The sequence below is a fragment of the Spea bombifrons genome, chromosome 11, assembly GCF_027358695.1.
Source record: "Spea bombifrons isolate aSpeBom1 chromosome 11, aSpeBom1.2.pri, whole genome shotgun sequence".
Lineage (NCBI taxonomy): Eukaryota > Metazoa > Chordata > Amphibia > Anura > Pelobatidae > Spea > Spea bombifrons.
The window spans coordinates 5,825,598-5,851,643 of record NC_071097.1 but is presented as its reverse complement, the minus strand read 5'-3'; the positions used below and the strand labels follow the sequence as shown (position 1 = coordinate 5,851,643).

General features: G+C 51.1%; 4 protein-coding genes across 4 annotated transcripts; 2 read left to right on the top strand and 2 right to left on the bottom strand.

The window, feature by feature from the left end:
• Positions 1–8,133: 8,133 nt before the first annotated feature.
• Positions 8,134–8,548, bottom strand: LOC128468903 (histone H3). Its single transcript, XM_053450719.1, has one exon. It carries the CDS (start codon positions 8,542–8,544, stop codon positions 8,134–8,136), a length of 411 nt encoding a protein of 136 aa, XP_053306694.1. The 5' UTR covers positions 8,545–8,548.
• Positions 8,549–9,196: 648 nt separating this feature from the next.
• LOC128469016 (histone H4) lies at positions 9,197–9,545 on the top strand. Its single transcript, XM_053450816.1, has one exon. The coding sequence runs from the start codon at positions 9,225–9,227 to the stop codon at positions 9,534–9,536; it is 312 nt and encodes a 103-aa protein (XP_053306791.1). The 5' UTR covers positions 9,197–9,224; the 3' UTR covers positions 9,537–9,545.
• An 890-nt stretch (positions 9,546–10,435) lies between these two features.
• Positions 10,436–11,021, bottom strand: LOC128468984 (histone H2B 1.1-like). The gene has a single exon (XM_053450788.1). The coding sequence runs from the start codon at positions 10,823–10,825 to the stop codon at positions 10,445–10,447; it is 381 nt and encodes a 126-aa protein (XP_053306763.1). The 5' UTR covers positions 10,826–11,021; the 3' UTR covers positions 10,436–10,444.
• A 110-nt stretch (positions 11,022–11,131) lies between these two features.
• Positions 11,132–11,642, top strand: LOC128468915 (histone H2A type 2-B-like). The gene has a single exon (XM_053450729.1). It carries the CDS (start codon positions 11,178–11,180, stop codon positions 11,568–11,570), a length of 393 nt encoding a protein of 130 aa, XP_053306704.1. The 5' UTR covers positions 11,132–11,177; the 3' UTR covers positions 11,571–11,642.
• The last annotated feature ends 14,404 nt before the right edge of the window (positions 11,643–26,046 follow it).

Sequence of the window (26,046 nt, the reverse complement as noted above, 5' to 3'; positions counted from 1 at the left end):
GGCCCTCCCTCCTCAGCAGCAGATGGTAGCAAGGGACACCGTTCCCTTCCCCCAGCTGCAGGCCGGACCCGAAGATCCCTTAGCCCCAGCAGAAGCGCTGGCAACAGGGCAGAACACCTCTGGCCTCTGCCCAGCACCTACAACAGGGATCCAGGGAGATAAGGCAGTCGGCTCATCTCCCCAGCGGCAGAGGGAGCAACAGGGAGGGGGTGCAGGCGGCATCCCTCCCCAGAGGCTGGGTACCCTCCAGGGAGAAGGGGCAGTCGGCACTTCTCTCCAGCGAATGGTATACGCACCGGGAGAGGCAGACGTTGGCCTGGTAAGTGCTACCTTTGTAGGAGCAATCGAGCTAGGGGACTGTCACAGCGGCCTCCATGCCATGGGTTTCTGGAGGGGCCTGAGTGCCAGCCTTCTCCCTACAGACTATGGGCCCGGGTGCAGAGCGCCACACTCCAAAGACTGGGGAGCAGAGACAACCTAATGCCCACCTATCTTTCCCGGACAGCCCCAAGCCGACCCGTTAGGGGTCTAGGCGGGTCTGCCGGACTATGGGGGGGAGATGTGACGGCCCCGGGTTAATCGGTGCCGTCTGTGATAGTTCTTGTTTGTGATACCTGCATTTCCCAGTATATGTTGTGATTATGGTGTGTGCTTTTGTTCCCCTTGTTTGCTACCCTGTCCAGGTGCCACATGTCCTGCCCCCTCCCTCCTTACACAGACTACAGTAGAGACCCCCTACTGGGCTGAGTGCTAATACTCAGTCATATGCAAAGGAGGGCAGGATGTAATTCCCTTGTGTCTATTGGACGCAATTCCCTTGTGTCTATTGGACGCAATTCCCTTGTGTGTCGATTGGACGTAACTCAATCCTTTGTACTGTTTAAATAACCCTGTGTTCCCAAATAAAGAGAGTTCCTGTTTTACCTCACTACGAGTCCTGTCTTGTTATTGAGGTAAGCCTCGGTGCTGCCCTTATTAGGGCGGTAGGGTGCTGTATTGCTATACTTCAGTATACTACAGTACGGCCGAGGTTCCTGAAGAGCTGTGTTCTCTGCTATGATCGCGTATTGTCCTTTTCAGGACGATAGCCACCCTGTGTAGCTCAGTTTCGGCTAGCCACAGACAGTGAAGGGGTTAATCTCTGGTGCCCCGGTGGCCATGGGGCGAAGGAAGCAACGTTCGGCGGGCGTACCCAGTCGGGGTACAGGTCGGTCCCGTCACATTGGTGGCAGCGGTGGGATGCTTCCTCAGTACAGAGACAGCCCAACCACTACTGGGACTAACAGGCTTGCTGACCAAGGAGGTACAGCCACATCGGCGGCAGCTATGGCAGAAGAACTGAGCCGGTGTCGGGAACAGGCAACGAAGAAGTTCCGCAACAGATTACAGAGGAGGATGGCATTCTACGGAGCCACTCCATCTGCAGAAACAGTCTGTAGGACGGTAATGGAAATGGATCGGCAGTTCAAGGTGGACCTGGATCTACAGAGGAATGCGTCACAAGGAGCTGATGAGTATAAGTGGGAAGCTCCGTTATGGGACTTTGAGACTCGAGTTAAGGTCGCCCTGATGATACAGGGAGGGCCGATTACAGAGGAAGTACGGCTGGAATGGAGAGCCCTGATTCGGCTAGAGCTGTGGGAAGATGCCATGGAAAACTGGTACAACTGCAGAAGTGAGAACCTGCCTACCCCAGAACAACGCTTCGGGGAGCTGTTTAAGCTGCGGCGTCGCCGGATGAGATGGCAGCCCACCGAGGAGGAAGTAGCCACACTGGAGAAGTTGGTGGCGAAGGAGCTCGAGCTCGGGGACCTATATCGAGCATTATATTGGGCTGCAGCCCAGCAGGAGTGGGGGTCCGGAAATCACTATTCTCCGGAAGGTGAGGACCTCTATGTGCCTGGCTTAGATTGGGAAGCTTTTGAAGCAGAAGACGACTTTGGTAGTTCGGAGAGCTATAGGTTCTGGGACCTGTACAAGGACCGCGAGGAAATGCTGCCGCTTTCCCAAGAACTGACCCTGGCAGCTGACTTAGAAGGGCTAGTCTACCGGGAATGGTGCCTGGAGATGGAATACTTAGGGCTGCTGGAAGGCGGCCTTTGCATGACACGGGAGTCGATGGATCCTGCAGTTCCAGCTGAAGCACTGACAACAGGGCAGAGGGACGCTGTTCTCTGCCCAGCACCAAGCGCCCCTCCTACTCCGGCTGAAATGCTGGCAGCGGGGCAGAGTGCCGCTGGCCTCTGCCTGCCCCACGGTGAAGGGTCCCCGCCTGCTAGCTGGGACCCACCAGGGCAGAGCAACGCGATCCTCTGCCCAGCACCGCAAAATGCCAGACCGGCAGAAGAGCCGGCCACAGGGCAGAGTGCTTTTGGCCTCTGCTCATCCCCCAGCACGGTGTCCCGGCCGGCTAACGAGGACCAACCAGCACAAGCGCTGGCACCTGTAGAGAGCATCGCTGACATCTGTCCTGCATCAGCAATCCTCGCTCAGGCTGAAGCACCGGCAATAGGGCAGAATGCTGCTGGTGTCTATCTGTCCCACAGCGAAGGGTCCCCACCTGCTAGCAGGGACCCACCATCGGAAGAGCTGGCCACAGGGCAGAGTGACACTGTCCGCTGCCCAGCACTGTTCCCCACACCAGCAGAAGCGCTGGCAACTGAGCAGAAAGTTGCTGACCTCTGCCCTGCCCCGCCTACATCCCCATCATCTGGATTTCCCCAACAGCTGTCACCAATCATGGTAGGAAGGACAACTGGCGTTCCTACCCAGCGGCTGACAGATCTCCAGGGAGATGCGGCAGCCGGCCCATCTCCCCAGCGGCAAAAGGAGCACCAGGGAGGGGGTGCAGGTGGCATTCCTCCCCAGCGGCTGAGTGAGGACCCGGGAGATGGCGCAGCTGATCAGTCTCCCCAGCGGCAGCTCACAGACCCGGGAGCGGAGGAACCGGGCCTCGCTCCCCAGCGGCTGATCCCAATGATGGGAGCTGAGGGTATTGTCCCTCCTCCCCAGCGGCTGGCAGATATCCCGGGAGTTGCGGTAGCCGGCCCATCTCCCCAGCGGCAGAAGGAGCACCAGGGAGGTGGTGCAGGCAGCATTCCTCCCCAGCGGCTGAGTGAGGACCTGGGAGATGGCACAGCTGGTCAGTCTCCCCAGCGGCAGCTCACAGACCCGGGAGCGGAGGAACCGGTCCTCGCTCCCCAGCGGCTGATCCCAATGATGGGAGCTGAAGGTATCGTCCCTCCTCCCCAGCGGCTGGCAGATATCCCGGGAGATGCGGCAGCCGGCCCATCTCCCCAGCGGCAGAAGGAGCACCAGGGAGGGGGTGCAGGCGGCATTCCTCCCCAGCGGCTGGCAGATATCCCGGGAGATGCGGCAGCCGGCCCATCTCCCCAGCGGCAGAAGGAGCACCAGGGAGGGGGTGCAGGCGGCATTCCTCCCCAGCGGCTGAGTGAGGACCCGGGAGATGGCGCAGTTGGTCAGTCTCCCCAGCGGCAGCTCACAGACCCGGGAGCAGAAGAACCGGTCTGCACTCCCCAGCGGCTGATTCCAATGATGGGAGCTGAGGGTATCGTCCCTCCTCCCCAGCGGCTGGCAGATATCCCGGGAGATGCGGCAGCCGGCCCATCTCCCCAGCGGCAGAAGGAGAGCCAGGGAGGGGGTGCAGGCGGCATCCCTCCCCAGCGGCTGATTGCATATTCGGGAGATGGCACAGCCAGCCAGTCTCCCCAGCGACAGCCCACTATCCCGGGAGCAGAGGAACCGGCCCTCCCTCCTCAGCAGCAGATGGTAGCAAGGGACACCGTTCCCTTCCCCCAGCTGCAGGCCGGACCCGAAGATCCCTTAGCCCCAGCAGAAGCGCTGGCAACAGGGCAGAACACCTCTGGCCTCTGCCCAGCACCTACAACAGGGATCCAGGGAGATAAGGCAGTCGGCTCATCTCCCCAGCGGCAGAGGGAGCAACAGGGAGGGGGTGCAGGCGGCATCCCTCCCCAGAGGCTGGGTACCCTCCAGGGAGAAGGGGCAGTCGGCACTTCTCTCCAGCGAATGGTATACGCACCGGGAGAGGCAGACGTTGGCCTGGTAAGTGCTACCTTTGTAGGAGCAATCGAGCTAGGGGACTGTCACAGCGGCCTCCATGCCATGGGTTTCTGGAGGGGCCTGAGTGCCAGCCTTCTCCCTACAGACTATGGGCCCGGGTGCAGAGCGCCACACTCCAAAGACTGGGGAGCAGAGACAACCTAATGCCCACCTATCTTTCCCGGACAGCCCCAAGCCGACCCGTTAGGGGTCTAGGCGGGTCTGCCGGACTATGGGGGGGAGATGTGACGGCCCCGGGTTAATCGGTGCCGTCTGTGATAGTTCTTGTTTGTGATACCTGCATTTCCCAGTATATGTTGTGATTATGGTGTGTGCTTTTGTTCCCCTTGTTTGCTACCCTGTCCAGGTGCCACATGTCCTGCCCCCTCCCTCCTTACACAGACTACAGTAGAGACCCCCTACTGGGCTGAGTGCTAATACTCAGTCATATGCAAAGGAGGGCAGGATGTAATTCCCTTGTGTCTATTGGACGCAATTCCCTTGTGTCTATTGGACGCAATTCCCTTGTGTGTCGATTGGACGTAACTCAATCCTTTGTACTGTTTAAATAACCCTGTGTTCCCAAATAAAGAGAGTTCCTGTTTTACCTCACTACGAGTCCTGTCTTGTTATTGAGGTAAGCCTCGGTGCTGCCCTTATTAGGGCGGTAGGGTGCTGTATTGCTATACTTCAGTATACTACAGTACGGCCGAGGTTCCTGAAGAGCTGTGTTCTCTGCTATGATCGCGTATTGTCCTTTTCAGGACGATAGCCACCCTGTGTAGCTCAGTTTCGGCTAGCCACAGACAGTGAAGGGGTTAATCTCTGGTGCCCCGGTGGCCATGGGGCGAAGGAAGCAACGTTCGGCGGGCGTACCCAGTCGGGGTACAGGTCGGTCCCGTCACAGGAAGCACTAAGAAGCTATCGGGAAAAAAATAAAATATGTAAAAATCAGATAAAAGCAGCAAAAGTGGCGACAGAAAGACTCATTGCCAAAGAGAGTAAAACAAACCCCAAAATGTTCTTTAACTATATAAATAGTAAAAAGGTTAAAAATGAAAGCGTCGGCCCCTTAAAAAGTAATGAGGGAGAAGTTATAGACGGGGATCAGGAAAAAGCGAATCTATTAAATATATTCTTCTCTGCTGTATTCACAGAGGAAAATGAAATGCCAGGTAATATACAGCAGGATGAGATAAATGCCCCAGTACATGTCGCCTGTCTAACCCAGGAAGAAGTGCAGTGCCGCCTAAAAAAAATCAAAATAGACAAATCACCAGGTCCAGATGGCATTCACCCCCGCGTTCTAAGGGAGTTAAGTAATGTAATAGACAGACCCCTATTTCTAATATTCAAGGACTCTATAGTGACCGGGTCTGTTCCCCAGGACTGGCGCATTGCAAATGTTGTGCCAATATTCAAAAAGGGGACAAAAAGTGACCCGGGGAATTATAGGCCGGTTAGTTTAACTTCTGTTGTATGTAAACTGTTTGAGGGTTTCCTAAGAGATGCTATTTTGGAGTATCTCAATGAAAATAAATGTATGACTCCATATCAGCATGGGTTTACAAGGGATCGGTCCTGTCAAACTAACCTGATCAGCTTTTATGAGGAGGTGAGCTCAAGACTGGATCGGGGAGAATCGCTGGATGTCGTATATCTTGATTTTTCCAAAGCATTTGATACGGTGCCACATAAAAGGCTGGTACATAAAATGAGAATGCTTGGGCTGGGGGAGAATGTGTGTATGTGGGTAAGTAACTGGCTCAGTGATAGGAAGCAGAGGGTGGTTATTAATGGTACATACTCTGAGTGGGTGACTGTTACTAGTGGGGTACCACAGGGGTCAGTTTTGGGTCCTATTCTTTTTAATATATTTATTAATGACCTTGTAGAGGGATTGTATAGTAAAGTATCAATCTTTGCAGACGATACTAAGCTCTGTAGCGTGGTTAACACAATAGAGGACAGTGCACGATTACAAATGGATCTGCATAGGTTGGAGGCTTGGGCTGGGATGTGGCAGATGAGGTTCAACACGGATAAATGTAAGGTTATGCACATGGGGAAGAAAAATCCAGGCTGGGAATATGTATTAAATGGGAAAACACTGGGGACGACTGACATGGAAAAGGACTTAGGAGTCTTGGTTAACAGTAAATTTACCTGTAGCGACCAGTGTCGGGCAGCTGCTGCTAAGGCAAATAAAATCATGGGGTGCATCAAAAGGGGCATGGATGCCCATGACAAGGAAATAATTCTACCATTGTACAAGTCACTAGTCAGACCACACATGGAATACTGTGTACAGTACTGGGCACCAGTGTACAAGAAAGATATAGTGGAACTGGAGAGGGTTCAAAGACGGGCAACCAGAGTAATAAAGGGAATGGAAGGACTACAGTACCCAGAAAGATTATCAGAATTAGGGTTATTTAGTTTGGAGAAAAGACGGCTTAGGGGGGACTTAATAACTATGTATAAATATATAAGGGGGCAGTACAGAGATCACTCCCAGGACCTATTTATACCCAGGACTGTATCTATAACAAGGGGACATCCTCTACGGCTGGAGGAAAGAAGGTTTCTACACCAGCACAGACGGGGGTTCTTTACAGTAAGAGCGGTGAGACTATGGAACTCTCTGCCAGAGGAAGTGGTAATGGTAAACTCAATAAAAGAGTTTAAAAGGAGCCTGGACGTGTTTCTTGAAAGCAATAATATTACAAGTTATGGATAGTAGATTAATAGGGACAGAACGTTGATCCAGAGATTTATTCTGATTGCCATATTTGGAGTCGGGAAGGAATTTTCCCCCTGGTATGGGGCAATTGGCATCTGCTTCATAAGGGTTTTTTGCCTTCCTCTGGATCAACACGGTAGGGACACAATATGTATATAGGTTGAACTTGATGGACTTTGGTCTTTTTTCAACCTTATGAACTATGTTACTATGTCCCCCGAACAAGTAGAGCCTCCCATTCACCTGGTCCCTGATTCGTTGTTCTAGGGTGGGCAGATGTGTACCTTGGCGGGCACTCCACTTTTCTAGGGCCGCTCTCCATCTCACGAGCCGGGCTCGGGTCCGTCTCTCAAACTCCCATACTGGAGTCTCCGATTCGAGGGTCTCGACTCCCCTCCAAGTCACCCCGCATCCCGGTGACTGTTCAATCCACTCCATCTGTGGATCCGTTTGGCTCTTCCTCGCCAGGGTATAATTTTGTTCTGCAGCTAGTTGCTTTGGTCCGCTCTGGCCTGGAAGGAGTAGATCCCACCACTTGCCACCAATGTGACGGATCGTCCTGTGCCCCAGACTGGACACATCCGCCCGTCAGCTCCTTCCCTCTCCCAGTAAGCGGACACGCTGTGGCTGTCCGAAGAAAGCAGTCACAGACCAGCACTTCCCTCAATCATGAGACAGAACTTCATGCTTTGAGGTTAAAAACAGAACTCCCTTTATTACAAACACACAGAACTTATATACAATCTCCATTCACTGTGCACCAAACCCAACCCCCAATCCCATCAGTCACATCCCCTCACAAATCCCATCAGTATACAGGGGATGTATCAGGTGAGGGGATTAAGGGATACAATGGGTTCCCCCACCTGTGTTATCCCCCCTGTAGTGCGGGTGCCGTCTGGGCAGATAGGGCTGTGCTGGCTGATTAAGAGCCCCAGCCAGATTATAGGATCGTCTCTTTGAAGGCTGGAGCTGCAGCCACATTCAAACCGGGTACACATAAATATAATAATAATAATAACAGTGAGGATCAGACAGGGTTCGTCACAATAGAGATAAGGGGCGGTCTTAAAGATTGTGCTTTGCCGTTAGTCGTTATGCCCAGCCGGGGACTCGGCCGCTCAAGGGCTCGCTCGGTAGTGGGATAGCGGTGTGAGATATTTCAAGTTTGGGCGCGAGCAAAAGGGTTAATTTCGTGCATGCGAAGGGAGACACAAAACACAAGCTCGTTTGAGTGACAACGTGGTGGCTCTTAAAAGAGCCTTTGTGAGGGGTGAGGGGGAAACAGTGTTCGCCCACACCACGTTTACTTAGGCACGTTCACCTCTGATCCTACGAGCCAGCTGAATATCTTTTGGCATGATAGTAACCCGCTTAGCGTGAATAGCACACAAGTTGGTGTCTTCGAAAAGCCCTACGAGGTAAGCCTCGCTGGCTTCCTGGAGAGCCATAACAGCAGAACTTTGGAAACGTAGATCGGTCTTGAAGTCTTGAGCAATCTCACGCACCAGCCGTTGGAAAGGCAGCTTTCGGATAAGCAACTCAGTGGACTTCTGGTAACGGCGGATTTCCCTAAGAGCTACGGTGCCCGGGCGGTAGCGATGCGGCTTCTTCACACCACCAGTAGCCGGAGCGCTTTTCCTCGCAGCTTTGGTCGCCAGCTGCTTCCGAGGAGCTTTTCCTCCGGTGGACTTACGGGCTGTCTGCTTGGTGCGAGCCATGCTGGTGCGTGCAGATCTGATTCACTGACGAATACAACAGAACTATAACGATTCTGTGGCCAACTCAACCCCTTTATAGAGTAGCGGTGAATGTGATTGGATACGCTTAATCACGCCCCTCTTTTTCATAGGCTAGGACGATGGTTTGAAAAAGCCCGCCTTTGATCAAGAGACTTCGGTGTGGAGCGTTATCTTTTTATATATTTATTTTAATTACATGCGCGAATCGTTCATTTATTCGTTAGCTGCGGTTCTTTTTTTATTTATTTCTTCTCCTTTCTTTTGGTCAGCCTCCTACCTAGTGAAGCTGTGTACTGGCTGACCGTTAATAGCGATACGGCAAAAGCTAAAAGCCCGCCTTTATCTTGGTCTCCGTTTAGCGTTTATTTACAGCGAAATGCTGCCACCTAGTGGTAAATGAGGGATCGTCGAAAGCGATCACGTGGAGGTGAGGGAGGCAAAAGCATTAAGGTTTTTGATATTCCTAAATAGCCAATCGGTGGCTGAGGCACGCTTGGAAGCTTCTCCAGCCAACCAACGACAAGCATATATTAAAAAAGCAACGCCCCCTTGAGGCAGACTGGTGCAGTTCCCCATCAGGTCCGTCCAGTACGCATAAAAGAAAGCGGGCCGGCCGTACGCGATTATTGTGCTGTGGAACTCGTGGAGTAAACGTGAGCATGTCTGGCCGTGGCAAAGGAGGTAAGGGACTCGGGAAAGGTGGCGCAAAGAGGCACAGGAAGGTGCTTCGGGATAACATCCAGGGTATCACTAAGCCTGCTATCCGCCGTTTGGCTCGCAGAGGAGGTGTAAAGCGTATCTCTGGGCTGATCTATGAGGAGACCCGTGGTGTGCTCAAAGTGTTTTTGGAGAATGTGATTCGTGACGCAGTCACTTATACTGAGCATGCCAAGAGGAAAACCGTTACCGCTATGGACGTGGTGTATGCCTTGAAACGCCAAGGCCGTACTCTGTACGGTTTCGGAGGTTAAGCTTGTTGACTCGTCACCCGGAAACATCCAACGGCTCTTTTCAGAGCCACCCACACACTCTCTTAGGCTATGATCATGTTGTCCCCGTGTCTGCCCGCGTTTTTCTATGCATGCCTTGAAATAACCAGCTTAACAGTGGCCGGGTCTGGCTATAGATTGAGCTACTGGCAGGATCGGAGTGCTGGGAGTTGGGCCCGTTTGCAGAACATGTGCTGGGATCAGCAGCTGGTGTCCTCCAAAGGCTGGCCCATGGCTGGCTTGAAGGGGCTGGCCCATGGCTGGCTTGAAGGGGGGCCGGCCCAGGGTTATTATGTTCCGTCTGTGGTGTAGTTCTCTTAATTCTGTATGTCCCAGTATGTGTGTGATTTTTATTATGCCTTTGTCGTCCCCTCGTGTCTTATCCTGTCCGTGTGCCACATGTCCGCACTACCGCGTCATGTCGGATTCGGCGCTGCCCTTTTCAGGGCGGTAGAGCGCTGTATTGCTATACTTCCGTATACTACAGCGCCACCGGGGTTTCTGAAGAGCTGTGTCCTCTGCTAGGATCACGCATTTTCCTTTTCAGGACAATAGCCCTACTGTGTTGCTCAGCTTCGGCTAGCCGCAGTGGTAAAGCAGCCCCTTCTCTCTGCAAAGCTAGTTTTGTCTGGCGGTGAAGGGGTTAATCTCTTAGATCCCAGCAAGAGAAATCGGCAATTAGCTGGAATACCCAGTCGGGGTACAGGTCGTTGCCATCACAGGACCTTGGGCTTCTCTTCCCAGATAGCCTGGTCGATGGGCACAACACCCCAGCTAACCTGGAGAGCTAATAGTCCGACAAAAGGGCTAGATCATTCACATAGCTCTGAGACAGACCGTGTGGGTGGCTCTCAAAAGAGCCTTTGTTTAAAGAAAGAACAAAGAGAACTTTACTTGGCGCTGGTGTACTTGGTAACAGCCTTGGTGCCCTCTGACACAGCGTGCTTGGCCAGCTCTCCAGGAAGGAGGAGGCGTACAGCAGTCTGAATCTCCCGAGAAGCGATAGTGGAGCGCTTGTTGTAATGGGCTAGGCGTGAAGCTTCCCCGGCAATGCGCTCAAAGATATCGTTGACAAACGAGTTCATGATGCCCATGGCCTTGGAGGAAATGCCAGTGTCTGGATGCACCTGCTTTAGTACCTTGTAGACATAGATCGCGTAGCTTTCCTTTCTGCTCTTCCTGCGCTTCTTCCCGTCTTTTTTCTGAGTCTTCGTAACAGCTTTCTTAGAGCCTTTCTTCGGAGCAGGCACAGATTTCGCTGGATCAGGCATCGCGTCTGTTTTCCTTTCAACACGCAACGCAGGAGAAAGTGATGAACACTGAAGCGTAACTGCGCTGGGCCCTTCCCTTTATAGGCACCGCATGCAAATAAGGCCGTTCTGCTGTCTCGCGTCCGATTCGATGAGGTTGTCACGTGTGCAGATGCGGCCGCCCATGAACCGCAGTGCCTACACCGATTGGTGTCTCAGACTATGTCCACCCGATTGGATGTTTTGAAAAGGAACCAATCAGTGACGAATAGCGTCACGGGGGGAAGCTACAAATAGCTGGGTAAGTGTGCGGCGTTTCATTTTAACGTGCTTTTTAGTCGGTTATCAGGGTGGTGGTTTGTCGAGAGATATCATGTCTGGCAGAGGAAAACAAGGTGGAAAAGTTCGTGCCAAGGCGAAGACACGTTCTTCCCGAGCTGGTCTGCAGTTCCCTGTCGGCCGTGTGCATAGGCTTCTTCGCAAGGGTAATTATGCCGAGAGAGTAGGGGCCGGCGCACCCGTGTATCTGGCAGCGGTGTTGGAGTATCTGACTGCTGAGATATTGGAGTTGGCTGGTAACGCTGCACGCGACAACAAAAAGACCCGTATCATTCCTCGCCACCTGCAACTCGCTGTTCGTAACGACGAGGAGCTCAATAAGCTGCTCGGAGGGGTCACCATTGCTCAGGGAGGTGTTCTACCCAACATCCAGGCGGTGCTCTTGCCCAAGAAGACAGAGAGCCACAAGCCTGCCAAGAGCAAGTGAGTGCGGTAATCGGTAACCGCAGGGCAATTGGCCAACACCACCAAAGGCTCTTTTCAGAGCCACCCATAATCTCTGAAACAAGCTATATCTGTCTTGCTATAAATTTGCTGCAAACTTCTTTATAGGCAACTGCTTTCCACTGCAGTTTTTCAGCCCGATGTTTAGTTGCTGAGCTTAACGGTGGCTAAACACCATTCATACAAGCTACATCATACACCCTACCGCCCCCCCTCCCTCTCCGTCCGTTTCAGGGTTAAAATTCGAGGCAAAGCTGCCAGCACTTACACGGATAAATATGGTTCTCAAGAAAGGTGGGTGGTTAAGTGCTACCACACGGTGGCAGCATTGCATAGGAAATTGTGGTTTACCGCAAATTAATGTGGCAGAAGCCGGGGAATCCCTCAGCTGTGTGATGATCGTGTAGCTGGCAATGGTCTGGGGAGCGTATTAATGAATTTGATAATCACTGAGAGAGAGCCGTGAGTAGCTCCACTGTAGACATCTCGCCTTGCCTCTGAAAGCTTAATTGCTAAGAAGGAATTAACCCTTCATATACCCCAAAGCAGTGATGCGAAGTTCGGATCAGTAAAGTGAATCGGATCATTTCGAGTCGGTCATTGAAATGATCCGAATCATGATCCGAATCTTTTGCCCAGTCCCTCCCTGCAGTCAAACTAACGATTGGCCCCGCCCCTTTCATTAGGGTCAATGAACCCTCCTGCCTGGCTGCCTACTCTAGCGATGTCACTGAAGGAAGAGAATCGTTCAGAGATTCAAACCATTCAGAGAATATCACTGACACCACACTTTTATAAATAAATACATTAATAATCTTCACTGCCCCCAGGATTTAGATTCCCCTTAGATTGTCCACCTTTAGATAGCTTTACCTCTAACTGCACCTTTAGTTAACTTTCTTAAATTAACCCTCAGTCATGGGCGTAGGAACCCCTAAAAATCTGGGGGGGATAGCAGTTTTACTGGTAGGGTATATTCTTGTTCAGTAAACTGGGAATTGTTCATGGCAAATTTTATATAAATGTATGTGTGTGTGTATGTACAATTTCCGCACAAAAAAAGTATCATGTTCAGTTTTCACAGAGAAGCTCTTTATTAAACAAACAGGTCAAAGAAAATTAACCAAAAGTTTGGCCTATATTTCAGTTATTTCACTTAGAACAACTGGTAATAATACTTTAAGTAATGCACAATTGCCAACATTTTGACAAAAGATCCTACAGAAATACAATGATGCAATTAACCCTTTCCGCATTTGTGGTCTGGGAGCAGACAACACTTAAATACTCTTATAGAAATATTTTATTAACTGCAGGCAGAGTAAGACCCTACAACCAACGCACTGTAGTGGTTATGGTGCAAAGTAGCTGTTTTGCACACTGGGGCACAGTCATGATCCCCAAAACTGTTCCCACAAAGTTAGAAGCATAGTGTTGTCCAAAATGTCTTGGTTTATCACCTTCAGCTCATAAAACGTTCTACTGGATGAATGGGAGAAAATTCCCACAGAAACTCACAAAAAAAGACAAATCTTACAACCACAGATGGACCCCACTGGACACGGCCACAGAGACTACTATGATGTATTGAAGGAACCATCTAAGACTCCTAACACGTCATACACACAGGATCATATCCACACACTTAAACACTTGAATAACATGCACACGCATGCACACACTTACGTACACACACACTATGGGTTAAACATGTGTTACAGGGAATCATAATCTTCCCTTTAAGTACGACATGCCTGCTCATACACACACATGCACTGCTCTTACGCATGCCTGCCCACAAAAACACACGTATACGCTGCAATTGCCTGCACATACACACTTGCCAATACTCACACATATGCACTACCCTTATACACGCCTGCCCAAACATACATAATCTGCTCACACACACACACACACACGCCTCCCCATAAATATACACTGCCCTTGCACATACTTACAAAGACGTATACACTATAAGACAAATACACTCCTTATATACACACATATACACTGCCCATACAGACGTACACATATACACTGCCTATACACACATATACACTGCCCATACACACATATACACTGCCTATACACACGTACACATATACACTGCCTATACACACGTACACATATACACTGCCCATACAGACATACACATATACACTGCCCATACAGACGTATGCACATACACGCACATATACACAGCTGCCCTATACACATATGCCTGCCCAAGTGCCCATACACATGCCTTACCATATGTATATGCACACACAAATCTACCATCAGACCCCCCCCACCTTCGTTCTCCACATCAGACCCCCCCAACCCACCTTTGTTCTCCACATCAGACCCCCACAACCTTTGTTCTCCACATCAGACCTCCCCCCACCTTTGTTCTCCACATCAGACCCCCTCCCACCCACCTTCATTCTCCACATCAGACCCCCCTAACCCACCTTTGTGTTCCACATCAGACCCCCCCACAACCTTCATTCTCTACATCAGACCCCCCCCACAACCTTTGTTCTCCACATCAGACCCCCCAATAATCAACCACCCACCCACCTTGGTTCTCCACAAATCTTACCTTTTCTTCCTTCTTCCTCCTTTCTGCTTTCTCTTCCTCCGTCCTGCTTCCTGCTTTCTGCTTCCTCCTTTCTGATTTCTGTTCTAACTTTCCTTCTGTTTGCCGCTCGCAGTCTGTGCAGTGCGGCTGCGGACAGCTGTTTCTGCTGAGCGCCGGGGCTGGATATAATCGTCATATCCCGTCGCCCGGCGCTCAGTTACAGACAGCTGGTGAGTGTGACCTTAATACAGCTGTAGGACTGGTTGGGGAGATCACGGATTTCCCTAACCAGTCCTGCAGGCTGCAGCTGCCGATCGGGCAGCTGTGAGCACCGTCACAGCTGCACCCGAGTGCACTCGGGGATTTCTATATTATCGGTCCCCCCCGCATGATTTCCTGGGGGGGATCCGTCCCCCCCGGTTCCTACGCCCGTGCCCTCAGTCCTCAGCATTAAATTAACCCTAAACACCCCATTAACCATTACTGCCCCTAAATTAACCCTAAAGACCCTCATTAACCATAACTGCCCTAGCGCGGCTATCGGACCCACGCCGGCTGTCCCGCGGTCCATCCCGGGGGAAGCTTCAACCTACTGCCACTTGGCTCCCCTTCCCGTCCTACCTCATCCATGTATCACCTGCCCTACCCATGGACTTCGGCTCTCGTAGCCCAGACACCCCCGCAGAGACTGGGGATCCCTTGTCACTGGAGCCGCTAGAGAGGTGGCGATCAGGCGGTGCGGCTATCGTACAAACGCCGGCTGTCCCGGGGAAACTTCGATTTGCTGCCGCTCGGGGTCCCTACGGATATTGCGGGGCTCGGTTGCCTAAGCGTGGCGCCGAACCGTCTGGGCAGGGAGGGAAGATGTGTGCCTGATTTATGACCTTTTCATCACCTAACCTGTATATAAGCCTGTGTGTTTCCCCAATAAAGTCTGTTACTTCCCTGGAACATTCGTTTCGTCTAATGCTTCAGGGACCCGCTGGATCACTAATTGTCATTTTCAGGACAATTATGGCACTGTACTCAGCTACGCCTCGGCGGGCTGCGGTGCCGTGAAGCTAGGGTCACCGGACCAGCTCGTGAGCCCTGCTCCGCTAGTGTCGGTGTGACGGACCGACCAGGGACCTCAGGTTCTCCCTCTCCATCAAGAGCGACTTCTCCCTTCAGGACAATAATTCCCCGCAATCTGTAGGCAATATCCCCAAGCAAAGTAAAGGGATATCGCTATCCAGTACCCAAAAAACCAGGCAGGACTAGTCTTTAGGTACAACAAAAGGAATAACTGTTTATTATGGGACAGGTGTCGCCTTTTATAGGTAGGGACACCACAAGGGGGGGAGGAGCAATACAACAGGACACCGGCACCACTAAGTCTGGGAGATAAAGAGCACACATTATCTTTATTAGATTAACTCTCAGACCTTAGTGTGTCGTGTGCAAACTTTTACAAAATAAGGCATTAATATACATTTTTATTAATAACACATTAAAGAGTTTCATGTCACTGGATAACATTAACTGAGGGGTAGGGTGACTGTAGGAACCATCACATTACTCCCCCCTTTGTTTCCAGTGACAGACCCGGCTAGACCCCAACGGGTCGGCTTAGGGCTGTTTCTTTGGTTAGGTGGCTAACTCCGATTGCAACGCGCAAGCATAGTCCTGGAGGCCATCGACGAGTCGATCTACCATCCTTTGGAACGTCGCCGGAGCATTCTTCATGCCAAACTGCATTACCCTAAATTGGTATAGTCCCAATGGGGTGATGAAGGCCGATCTCTCTTACCACGAGAGATGCGGTGTAACAAATCATCTACTCGGGGCATGGGGTACGTGTCAGTCACAGTCCGGTCATTGAGCCTGCGGTAGACTACACAGAACCGGGTCGTCCCATCTCTCTTAGGCACTAGGACTACCGGAAAAGCCAAGGGGCTCTCGGACGGCTCAATCACTCTCCGATCGAGCATCTCCCTAATCTCCATTAACATCCCTTCTCGGACAGACTCAGGAACTCGGTACGCCGCTTGGCGTAACGGGGTCTGCCCTGGAGTCTCCACGCGGTGGTGCATCCGGGGAGGGCAGAGAGAAAGCCGCCTCTCTGATCTAACAGCTGGAGAACTTGGGCCTTCTGGGATTCCCCTAACTGCACCGCTAACTATATCGCGCCAAGTTCCCTCGTCCCTGACGCTACCTGGGGCAACGGTAATCCCTCAGGGTCATCTATCGCCGGGGCGCAAATAACTGCTACTTCCTCGGGACGCTCCTGGTAGGCTTTCAACATGTTCACACGGAAGGTTCGTTGGATCCTTCCGTCTGCACATTTAGCTACCATGTAGGTGGTTTTGCACAGTTGCTTCACCACCCGATACCATCCCTGCCACACCACCTGCAGCTTATCCTGACGGGATCGTTTAAGCGCTAGGACCTTCTGCCCTACTTCAAAGGCGCGGCTCCGGGGCGGTCCGCTCGTACCACCGTTTCTGCCAACCTTGCGCCACTTGAAGGTTTTCCCGGACCATGTCCGTGTGGTTCTTTAATCTATCCCAGAAGGCCAACACGTATTCTACTATTGTCGGCCCTTCGGTCCCTACCAGTGCTCTCTAAGCAAATCTAGGGGGGTAACGGGTGGCATGGTCCACGAGAGTGAGGATAAATTTCCCTTCTTACTCCCGGTAGCAGATGAGATAGGTCCGCCTATCCGAATAGGGCAGGGAAGATTTAAACCCCCAGAACCTCCCTTTACCCACAGTTCTTTCCTGCCCTATCCGGGTAGGTACATCCCCCATTTGTTGTTTTCAGAGCTCGTGGCAGAGCTCTCCTGTCCAGCGCTGCAGTCCCGCTTTGGGTAGCGGGCAAGCGTTTCTCGGCCATTTTAGCCCTCTCCGGTCCGGTCCTCGGTAGGAACCTGTTTACCGGAGCAGGGAAAGGCTCCTTCACTCAGGGTCCTTGGTAGGACTCTAGCCTACTTACCTTTAGCAGCCCTTGGGCGGGCTAACTGGAAGCAGAACGCCGGGACTCTGCTTCAGTCTGCCGACGATTTCAGACAGGAAGCGTCTGATCTTTGCGGTGGCGTGCTTCCGGTTTCATCTCAGTCTGCCAGGAGGCATCTGAGGTCAGGAAGGGGGCAGATCTGTAAGCAGCTCTCAGGTCAGAGAAGGTTTTTTGGCAGTTTTCTGGACCTTTTTCCCTTGGTTTGGTAAGGTTTTTTATTAGCTTGTACTGCTTTTAGTTTGCAGTTTTCTTCTGATGAAGAGTCCTGGCTTCCTGAGATCTTCTGTTCTGGTGTTTTCTGCCTCTTAACCCAAGTAGGTTATGAGTCTATGGGAATTTGTCTGCGTTTGTTTTTTCTTTTTGTTTTAACCGTCTCCTATCCTTTATTATTAGGATGTCACTAGATAAGCCAGACCTCCCTGAAGAATCACCAAGCTCCTAGGAAGGCTGCATCCAAGACGAAACATTTTGCCTGTAAAAACTGCAAGGCTACAATGTCTGACGCCTCTAGGAAATTTTGCTCATCCTGCCTCAAAGCCAGAGAGGAGTCCATTTCAGAATTCAAGGAATCGATGAAGGCTGAGCTTCAGTCCACTTTTCAGCAGATTAAAACCTCTGTTATGGATTCTTTACCTCAGCCTAGATCTGTGGGCCCCGACCCTCGGCCTGGGTTCCGGCCCTCTGGTCAGGAACCTTACACTTCAGATTCTGAAAAGGAATGGCATATGGAAGATCCCGAATCCCTAGAGGATGGGGAACTATCGGAAGAATCCTTCTTCTTTCCAGCAGAAGACGTAAACAAGCTGGTTATTGCCGTAAGGGCTGCTCCGGATCTGGAAGAAGAGCAGCCAAAAGACAAACCAGGGCTCCTTTAAGAAACCTAAGGTTTTTCCTGTTCATGAAACCTTAAAATCCATAATCACTGACCAGTGGAAGGCTCCGGAAAGAAGGCTAACTACCTGTAAAAGGGTGTCCAGACTCTTTCCTTTTCCAGACGATTTATCTGAGCTCTGTTCAACTCCCAAAGTTGATGCTCCAGTGGCCAGAGCCACCGGAAGATCTGCTATACCTTTAGAAGATTCCTCTCATTTTTCGGATCCCATGGATAGGAAGGCAGAAGGGGCAGCTAAGAGATCTTTTGAAGCCTCAGCAGCTATCTTTAAGCCAGGCATTGCAGCAGCCTCAGTAGCTAGGGCTATGCGCTTATGGCTTCAACAAATTGAAGATGATATCCTAAGCGGTGCAGGAGAAGAGGATATCCTCCGTGGCATCTCAGATGTGAAGAGCGCTGCTGATTTTTTTATGTGACTCAGCTATGGAATCCGTACGCATGGCTGCTAGGGCCTCTGCATTGTCGGTTGTGTCTAGAAGGGCTCTATGGCTCAAAGCCTGGTCAGCAGACTCCGCTTCCAAGCAACATTTGTGCGGGATTCCCTTTTCTGGCAAAGATCTGTTTGGGAAAGAGCTGGAAACTTTATTGGAAAAGGCTACTGGGGATAATTACTTTTTGCCTAAACGTAAACCCTTACCTCGTTTTCGTCCAAATTGTTCGTTCAGGTCCTCCAGAGGTCAAGATTCCGACCCAGGCTCGGTTTCGTGGTAGGGGCAGACCCTTCCCATCTAAACATGAAGATGGAGCCGCTAAGAGACCTTGACGCCAGGAGTTGTGCGGTAGGGGGCAGGCTGAGAATTTTTTTTCCACCTTTGGGCTCTTGTTTGTCCAGACCTTTGGACCCTGGGGATCATTTCCAGAGGGTACGGTCTGGAGCTTGTCAGCACTCCCCCAGAGCGTTTTGTGATGTCTACACCTCCCGCGGATCCTTCCAGGAGAAAGGCGCTTTTGGATCTGGTGCAGGATTTTGTCAAGAAACAAGTACTTATCCCAGTGCCTGCTGCCCAAAGAGGAAGAGGTGTTTACTCCCACATCTTCGTGGTTCCTTCCTTTCGGTCTCGCTTCAGCACCGAGAAATTCAGCGTCCGTTCTTCCCTCAGATGGTGTCTGTGACGGGACCGACCTGTACCCCGACTGGGTACGCCCGCCGAACGTTGCTTCCTTCGCCCCATGGCCACCGGGGCACCAGAGATTAACCCCTTCACTGTCTGTGGCTAGCCGAAACTGAGCTACACAGGGTGGCTATCGTCCTGAAAAGGACAATATGCGATCATAGCAGAGAACACAGCTCTTCAGGAACCTCGGCCGTACTGTAGTATACCGAAGTATAGCAATACAGCACCCTACCGCCCTAATAAGGGCAGCACCGAGGCTTACCTCAATAACAAGACAGGACTCGTAGTGAGGTAAAACAGGAACTCTCTTTATTTGGGAACACAGGGGCATTTAAACAATACAAGGGATTGAGTTACGTCCAATAGACACACAAGGGAATTGCGTCCAATAGACACAAGGGAATTTCGTCCAATAGACACAAGGGAATTACATCCTGCACTCCTTTGCATATGACTGAGCATTAGCACTCAGCCCAGTAGGGGGTCTCTACTGTAGTCTGTGTAAGGAGGGAGGGGGCAGGACATGTGGCACCTGGACAGGGTAGCAAACAAGGGGAACAAAAGCACACACCATAATCACAACATATACTGGGAAATGCAGGTATCACAAACAATAATTATTACAGACGGTACCGATTAACCCGCGGCCGTCACAGTTTCTTCAGGCGAAAAGGCTGGGTTCAGGTCTGGTCTGGACCGAGCCCTCTTGGACAGTCTTTTCCACGGACGCCAGTTTATCCGGTTGGGGAGCTACGATGGACAAAGAATTCCGTCAAGGTTTTTGATCCAACCACGAGCGCCATCTTCAAATCAATATGCTGGAACTTCGGGTAGTTTGGAAAGCTCTCCTCTCATGGCAGTCCAGGCTACGATGGAAAGCGGTAAGAATTCTGTCGGACAATCGCACGGTAGTGGCTTTCCTGAACAAACAAGGTGGCACGAGAAGTCTTCAGTTAGGAAGTCTTCGTCAGAAGATCGGGAAGTGGGCCAAATTTCATCTTTCTCACCTTTCGGCCGTCTTCATCCATGGAAAGAAGAACGTCACTGCAGATTTCCTAAGCAGAACTTCTGTTCTTCAAGGAGAGTGGAGCCTGAGCTATGCGACGTTTCATCAGATCACGAAGATCTGGGGAGTTTCAGAGATCGACCTCATGGCTACTACAGCCAACAAGAAACTCCCTCTGTTTTATTCTCTGTCAGCAGCAGGCCATCCCTTAGCTCTGGATGCCTTTTCTCAGGTTTGGGCCTTCGATCTGGGTTATATCTTTCCCCCTCTTCCTCTCATCGCCTGGGACAGATGTCGGGTGATTCTGATAGCTCCCGACTGGCCCAAAAGGATTTGGTACCAGGAGTTGATTCGTCTGTCCATAGAGAGCCCTCTAAGGTTGGAGATCAAACCAGACCTGCTCCAGCAGGGGCCTGTCCTCCACCCAAATCCCGCCTGTTTCAGTCTTTCAGTTTGGCGCCTGAAAGGGAGACTTTAATTCAGGCAGGTCTGTGAAGAACCATGTCTCCTCTTCACTGTTATTATTATTATATTTATTTGTAACCTGTTTGAATGTAGCTGCAGCTCCAACCTTCAAAGAGACAATCCTGTAATCTGGCTGGGGCTCTTAATAAACCAGCACAGCCCTGTCTGCCCAGGCGGCACCCGCACTACAGGGGGGGATAACACAGGTGGGGGAAACCCATTGTATCTCTTAATCTCCTCACCCGACACATCCCCTTGAAACTGATGGGATTTGTGATGGGATGTGGCTGATGGGATTTGTGATGGGATATGGATGATGGGATTGGGTTCGGTGCTCATTGAATTGAGATTGTATATAAATTCTGTGTGTAATAAAAGGAGAGTTCTGTTTTAACCTCAAAGCATGAATTCCTGTCTCATGATTGAGGGAAGTGCTGGTCTGTGACTGCTTTCTTCGGACAGCCACAGCGTGTCCACTGACTGGGAGAGGGAAGGAGCTGGCTGGCAGATGTGTCCAGTCTGGGGCACAGGACGATCCGTCACAAGGTCTCTCTAAAGATGTAGCTGATACCTTGATGAAGAGCCAGAAACAAGTTACCAACCTCGGTTACGACGCCGGCTGATCTCTGCTCTCCTGGCAGCCCCAGCAGCCGGTAATCTATAGGAGGCCTCTTCCCGGAACCACCCCTGGTCCGTGCCCCCACCACCCGTGGGGTATCTCACGGTCCGTCACGGGGAAACTTTGAACTGCTGCCGCTCGGGGTCCCTTCGACCGATCGCCTAACCTTTTGGACAGGATATACTCAGGACCCTGAGCCAGTAGCGTACCTAGCGGGGGGCGGTTCGCACCGGGTGCCGCTCATCAGGGGGGTGCCAACTTGCCGGCACCCCTCCAGAGACGGACAGCAATGTCCGCCGCTGGAGGAGAAGGCTCGCAAGGGAGCGGTATCGGAGGTCTTTAACAGACCTCCGGCTCCCTTGAGTGATTTTAAGCCAGAGGAACCGGCTTAAAATCACTCAAGGGAGCCGGAGGTCTGTTAAAGACCTCCGATACCGCTCCCTCGCGATCTGCGTGGCAACTGCTGCTGTGCGCCGGGGTTTGTTGTCAGATCCCGGCACACAACACTGAAGCCGCGCCCACCGCCGTCCGTGCCCTCTGGACCCGGAAGAAGACAGAAGAAGAGGAGCGAAGAGAAAGAAAAGGAGCTGACTGTTGTAAGAAGAAAAGAGGAAAGGTAGGAAATCATTCAGTTAGAGTGACAGTGAGAGTGGATGGGTATGTGTGGATGGGTATGTGTGGATTGGTATGTGTTGAATCTGTGGATTGGTAAATGTGGATTTGTATGTGTGGATTGGTATGTGTGGAATCTGTGAATTGGTATGTGTGGATTGGTAAGTGTGAAATCTGTGGATTGGTATGTGTGGAATCTGTGGATTGGTAAATGTGGATTGGTATGTGTGGAATCTGTGGATTGGTAAGTGTGGATTGGTATGTGTGGAATCTGTGGATTGGTATGTGTGGAATCTGTGGATTGGCAAGTGTGGATTGGCAAATGTGGATTGGTATGTGTGGAATCTGTGGATTGGTATGTGTGGAATCTGTGGATTGGTATGTGTGGCATCTGGAATGGTAAGTGTGGATTGGTAAATGTGTGAGAGTGATGGGTGTTATGCTGTACCATTTCCAATGTCTTTTTCATTATATACCGTATTGGCTCGAATATAGGCCGCACTTTTTTCCCCCACTTTAAGTTTTTAAAGTGGGGGTGCGGCCTATATTCGGGGTCTAGCGCCCGACGCCCGGGACATGCAGTCCCGGGCGCCAGGCAGGCAGCGGGGTTAAGATACAGATCCCCCGCAGCGGTGCAGGGGACCTGCATCCTTCTCCCCGATACGCTCAGACAGCCTCCCCTGCCAGCACTTCCCACGGGGGGGGTGCCGGCACGGGAGGTTATCTAAGCGTTTTACCTCTGCCCACCCCCGACTTACCGGAGCAGACTCCCGGGTGTCTTGCGGGGCCGGCGGGAGACATTTACGCAATACGCAAATGCAACTTCCGGTAACGGTACCGGAAGTTGCATACGCGTATTGCGTAGATGTCCCTCGTCGGCCCTGAAGACACCCGGGAGTCTGCTCCGGTAAGTCGAGGAGGGGGGGCAGAGGAGGACAGCGGCAGCGTATCGCGGGGAGGGAGGACAGCGGCAGCGTATCGCGGGGAGGGAGGGCAGCGTATCGCGGGGAGGGAGGGCAGCGTATCGCGGGGAGGGAGGGCAGCGTATCGCGGGGAGGGAGGGCAGCGTATCGCGGGGAGGGAGGGCAGCGTATCGCGGGGAGGGAGGGCAGCGGATCGCGGGGAGGGAGGGCAGCGGATCGCGGGGAGGGAGCGCAGCGGATCGCGGGGAGGGAGCGCAGCGGATCGCGGGGAGGGAGCGCAGCGGATCGCGGGGAGGGAGGACAGCGGCAGCGTATCGCGGGGAGGGAGGACAGTGGCAGCATATCTCGGGGGGGAGGACAGTGGTAGCATATCTCGGGGAGGGAGGACAGTGGCAGCATATCTCGGGGGGGAGGACAGTGGCAGCATGTTTTTTTTGGTGCTTTTTTAAAGAAAAAAAACTTTTTCTTTAAAAAAGCACCAAACTTTTAGGGTGCGGCCTATATACGGGGGCGGCCTATATCCGAGCCAATACGGTAATTATGCTCTAAAGTACATCATTCTCACACATTTACCAATCCACACTTACCATGCTGTTCCATACAGTGGCAGAGCTGGGAGACAGAGGCCTTGCACCCCCACCCCAGGACACCTGAAAGGTAAGTGAACTTCAAAGGGGGGAGAGGGTAGATAGTTAGGGGGGGGTAGATTGGGAGAAGGGAGTGAGACGGGGTAGATAGGGAGAAGGGAGTAAGAAGGGCAAGATAGGGCAGAAGGGGGTGAGAATGGGTAGATAGGGAGAAAGGAGGGTAGCAAGAATATTGAAATAAAGAGTCAGAATGAGAGTGAAAATGAATGGATTAATGTGTGGATGAATTGTGTGAATGAGTGAGAGAATTAATGAATTTGTGAGAATGCATCAATGAATATGTGTAAATAATTTGTGTGAAAGAATAAATTATTGTGTGAATTAGTGAGTGACTGTAAAAGTGTTTGTGTTAATCATAGGTGTATAGTTGATTTGTCAAAAAGACAAAGATGGTATAAGCAGGGTGTTTATGGGAGAAAAATGGCACAGGCAGGGTGTTTATGGGACAAAGATGGCACAGGTAGTGTGTTTATGGGACAAAGATGGCGTACACTGGGCTGTTTGGGAACAATGCTGACTCATGCTGGGCTGTTTGGGGGCAAAGATGGCACGTCCTATGTGTGTGTAATTTGGGTGCTGGTCAGGTTCTATGTGGGCAATGTGGACGCCGTTTTTTTTTGGAGGGTTATTAAAGAAAGCACTATTATATGTTCAGTAAATGTTATTTAAACGTATTTATTTTACTTATAAGTTATTAATTTATTTTTTCAGATTTCTTGTTGTTTACAGTTTACATACAGTTTACAAATTGGTGCAATGAATATTCTTGCCAACATAATTTTGTAGATGTCTTTACATTTTTGGGGGGGTGCCACTTACAGGATCTGCCCCGGGTGCCAAATACTCTAGATACGCCCCTGCCCCGAGCTATCGGCACCCGGGGATCGCCGCCGCTCCTTCAGGATCACCCCCGAAAACACCGGTTTAATGTGGTACGGCCATTGCGGGGCTCGGTGGCCCTGATAAGGGCAGCACCGAGCCTTAACTAAATAGCAAGACGAGACTCGTAGTGAGGCAAAACGGGGACTCTTTATTTGGGAAACACACGGGCTTATAAACAGGTTAGGTACACCCGCCAGACGTTGCATCCCTCTGCCCATAGTCACCGGACATACAAGACTTGGATTAACAGGAAATACAGCCTATCAGGAACCTCGTCAGCACTGTAGTATACGGAAGTGAAGTTGTCATGATTAACTCATATAATGTAGTGTATACATGGAAGGATAATCCAGCAGAGGTGGTTAATTCTTTTGTGTTAGCAATGTTGATCTAAATCAGTTTCTTTGTACATGCCCTCCATATCTGATCTGGCAAGAGGTGTCATCTTCCCAGGACCCCTGTGGTGATTCATGGCCTAACTGATAAGGATCCTTAGTCGTAGGAATTCCATTCCTATCTTAAGTGGAGGGGTTTTCCATCACCTTTACCCCACCATAATTTATTGGCACATCAAAGATGGGAACCAATTCTTGGAAAAGGTGTCATATAATTGGCCATGTGGTCAGAGGGATGTTTTCTTGAAACAGAATCTGATTTAGGGGCAATGCAGCGACCTCAAAGCAACATCATAAAAAAACGTCTGGATTTAAGGAGTTCCCACAGGCCGGCTTATTGAAGAAACCCGTGAGTGAGGGTCCTGTGTTTCAGTCCCATCGTTTTAAGAACTGTTTGCCATTTTGTTTTTCTTTTGTACGTCTTGTTTTTTTGTAATTGCGGCACTGTGTAATCTTTGTCTTTTTGTTATTAAAATATTCATAATCCAAGTCTGTCTTTGGGCTCTAGTCAGGGCCGGCCTTAGGGGTATGCGACCTGTGTGGCCGGGACTTAAATTAAACCATTGTTTTTTTAGTATGTTTGGTTTTTTTTAACTTTATTTAACATCCTCCATGTTAAATACACTTTTTTAACTTTATTTAACATATTTAACAACAAAAAAAACCCTCGATGTTTTAATTTAAGTCCTGGGCAGGGGCGCCGAGCGTCGCTCGTGAAGTTTTCAGCAACCGCTCGGTGCCCCTCACTCTCCGTGACTCCGTCCGGTGCCGGCGTTTCATGCTGAGCACCAAAATATGATGTCATATTCCAGCGCTCAGCTGTGAACATGCACCGCGGCAGATGGACGCCTCCCGCTCCCACCGCAGGACTCAACAAGGTAAGTAAGGATAATGAGAAGTAGTGAGATGGGGGGGAGGGGAAGGCAGTGAGATGGGGCGGGGGGGAGGCCGTGAGAAGGGGCAGAGGTGGTAGATAGTGAGAAGGGGCAGAGGTGGTTGATAATGAGAAGGGGCAGAGGTGGTAGATAGTGATAAAGGGGGAGAGGGGATAGATAGTGAGAAAGGGGAGTTTCGTGACAAGATTTTTTTTCCTTTCTTTTTGGGGGATGGGGGGGCGTCAGAGGAGTAGTCCGCACAGGGCGCCAGAACACCTAAGGCCGGCTCTGGCTCTACTATAGATATCCACAAACCCTAAGAGAGGATAACACGCTACCGTATTGTTATTAAGTTCTAGTGGATATATACCGTATTGGCGTGAATATAGGCCGCACCCGAATATAGGTCGCACCCTAAAAATTAGGTGCTTTTTTAAAGAAAAAAAATTCTGCCACCCCCGAGATATG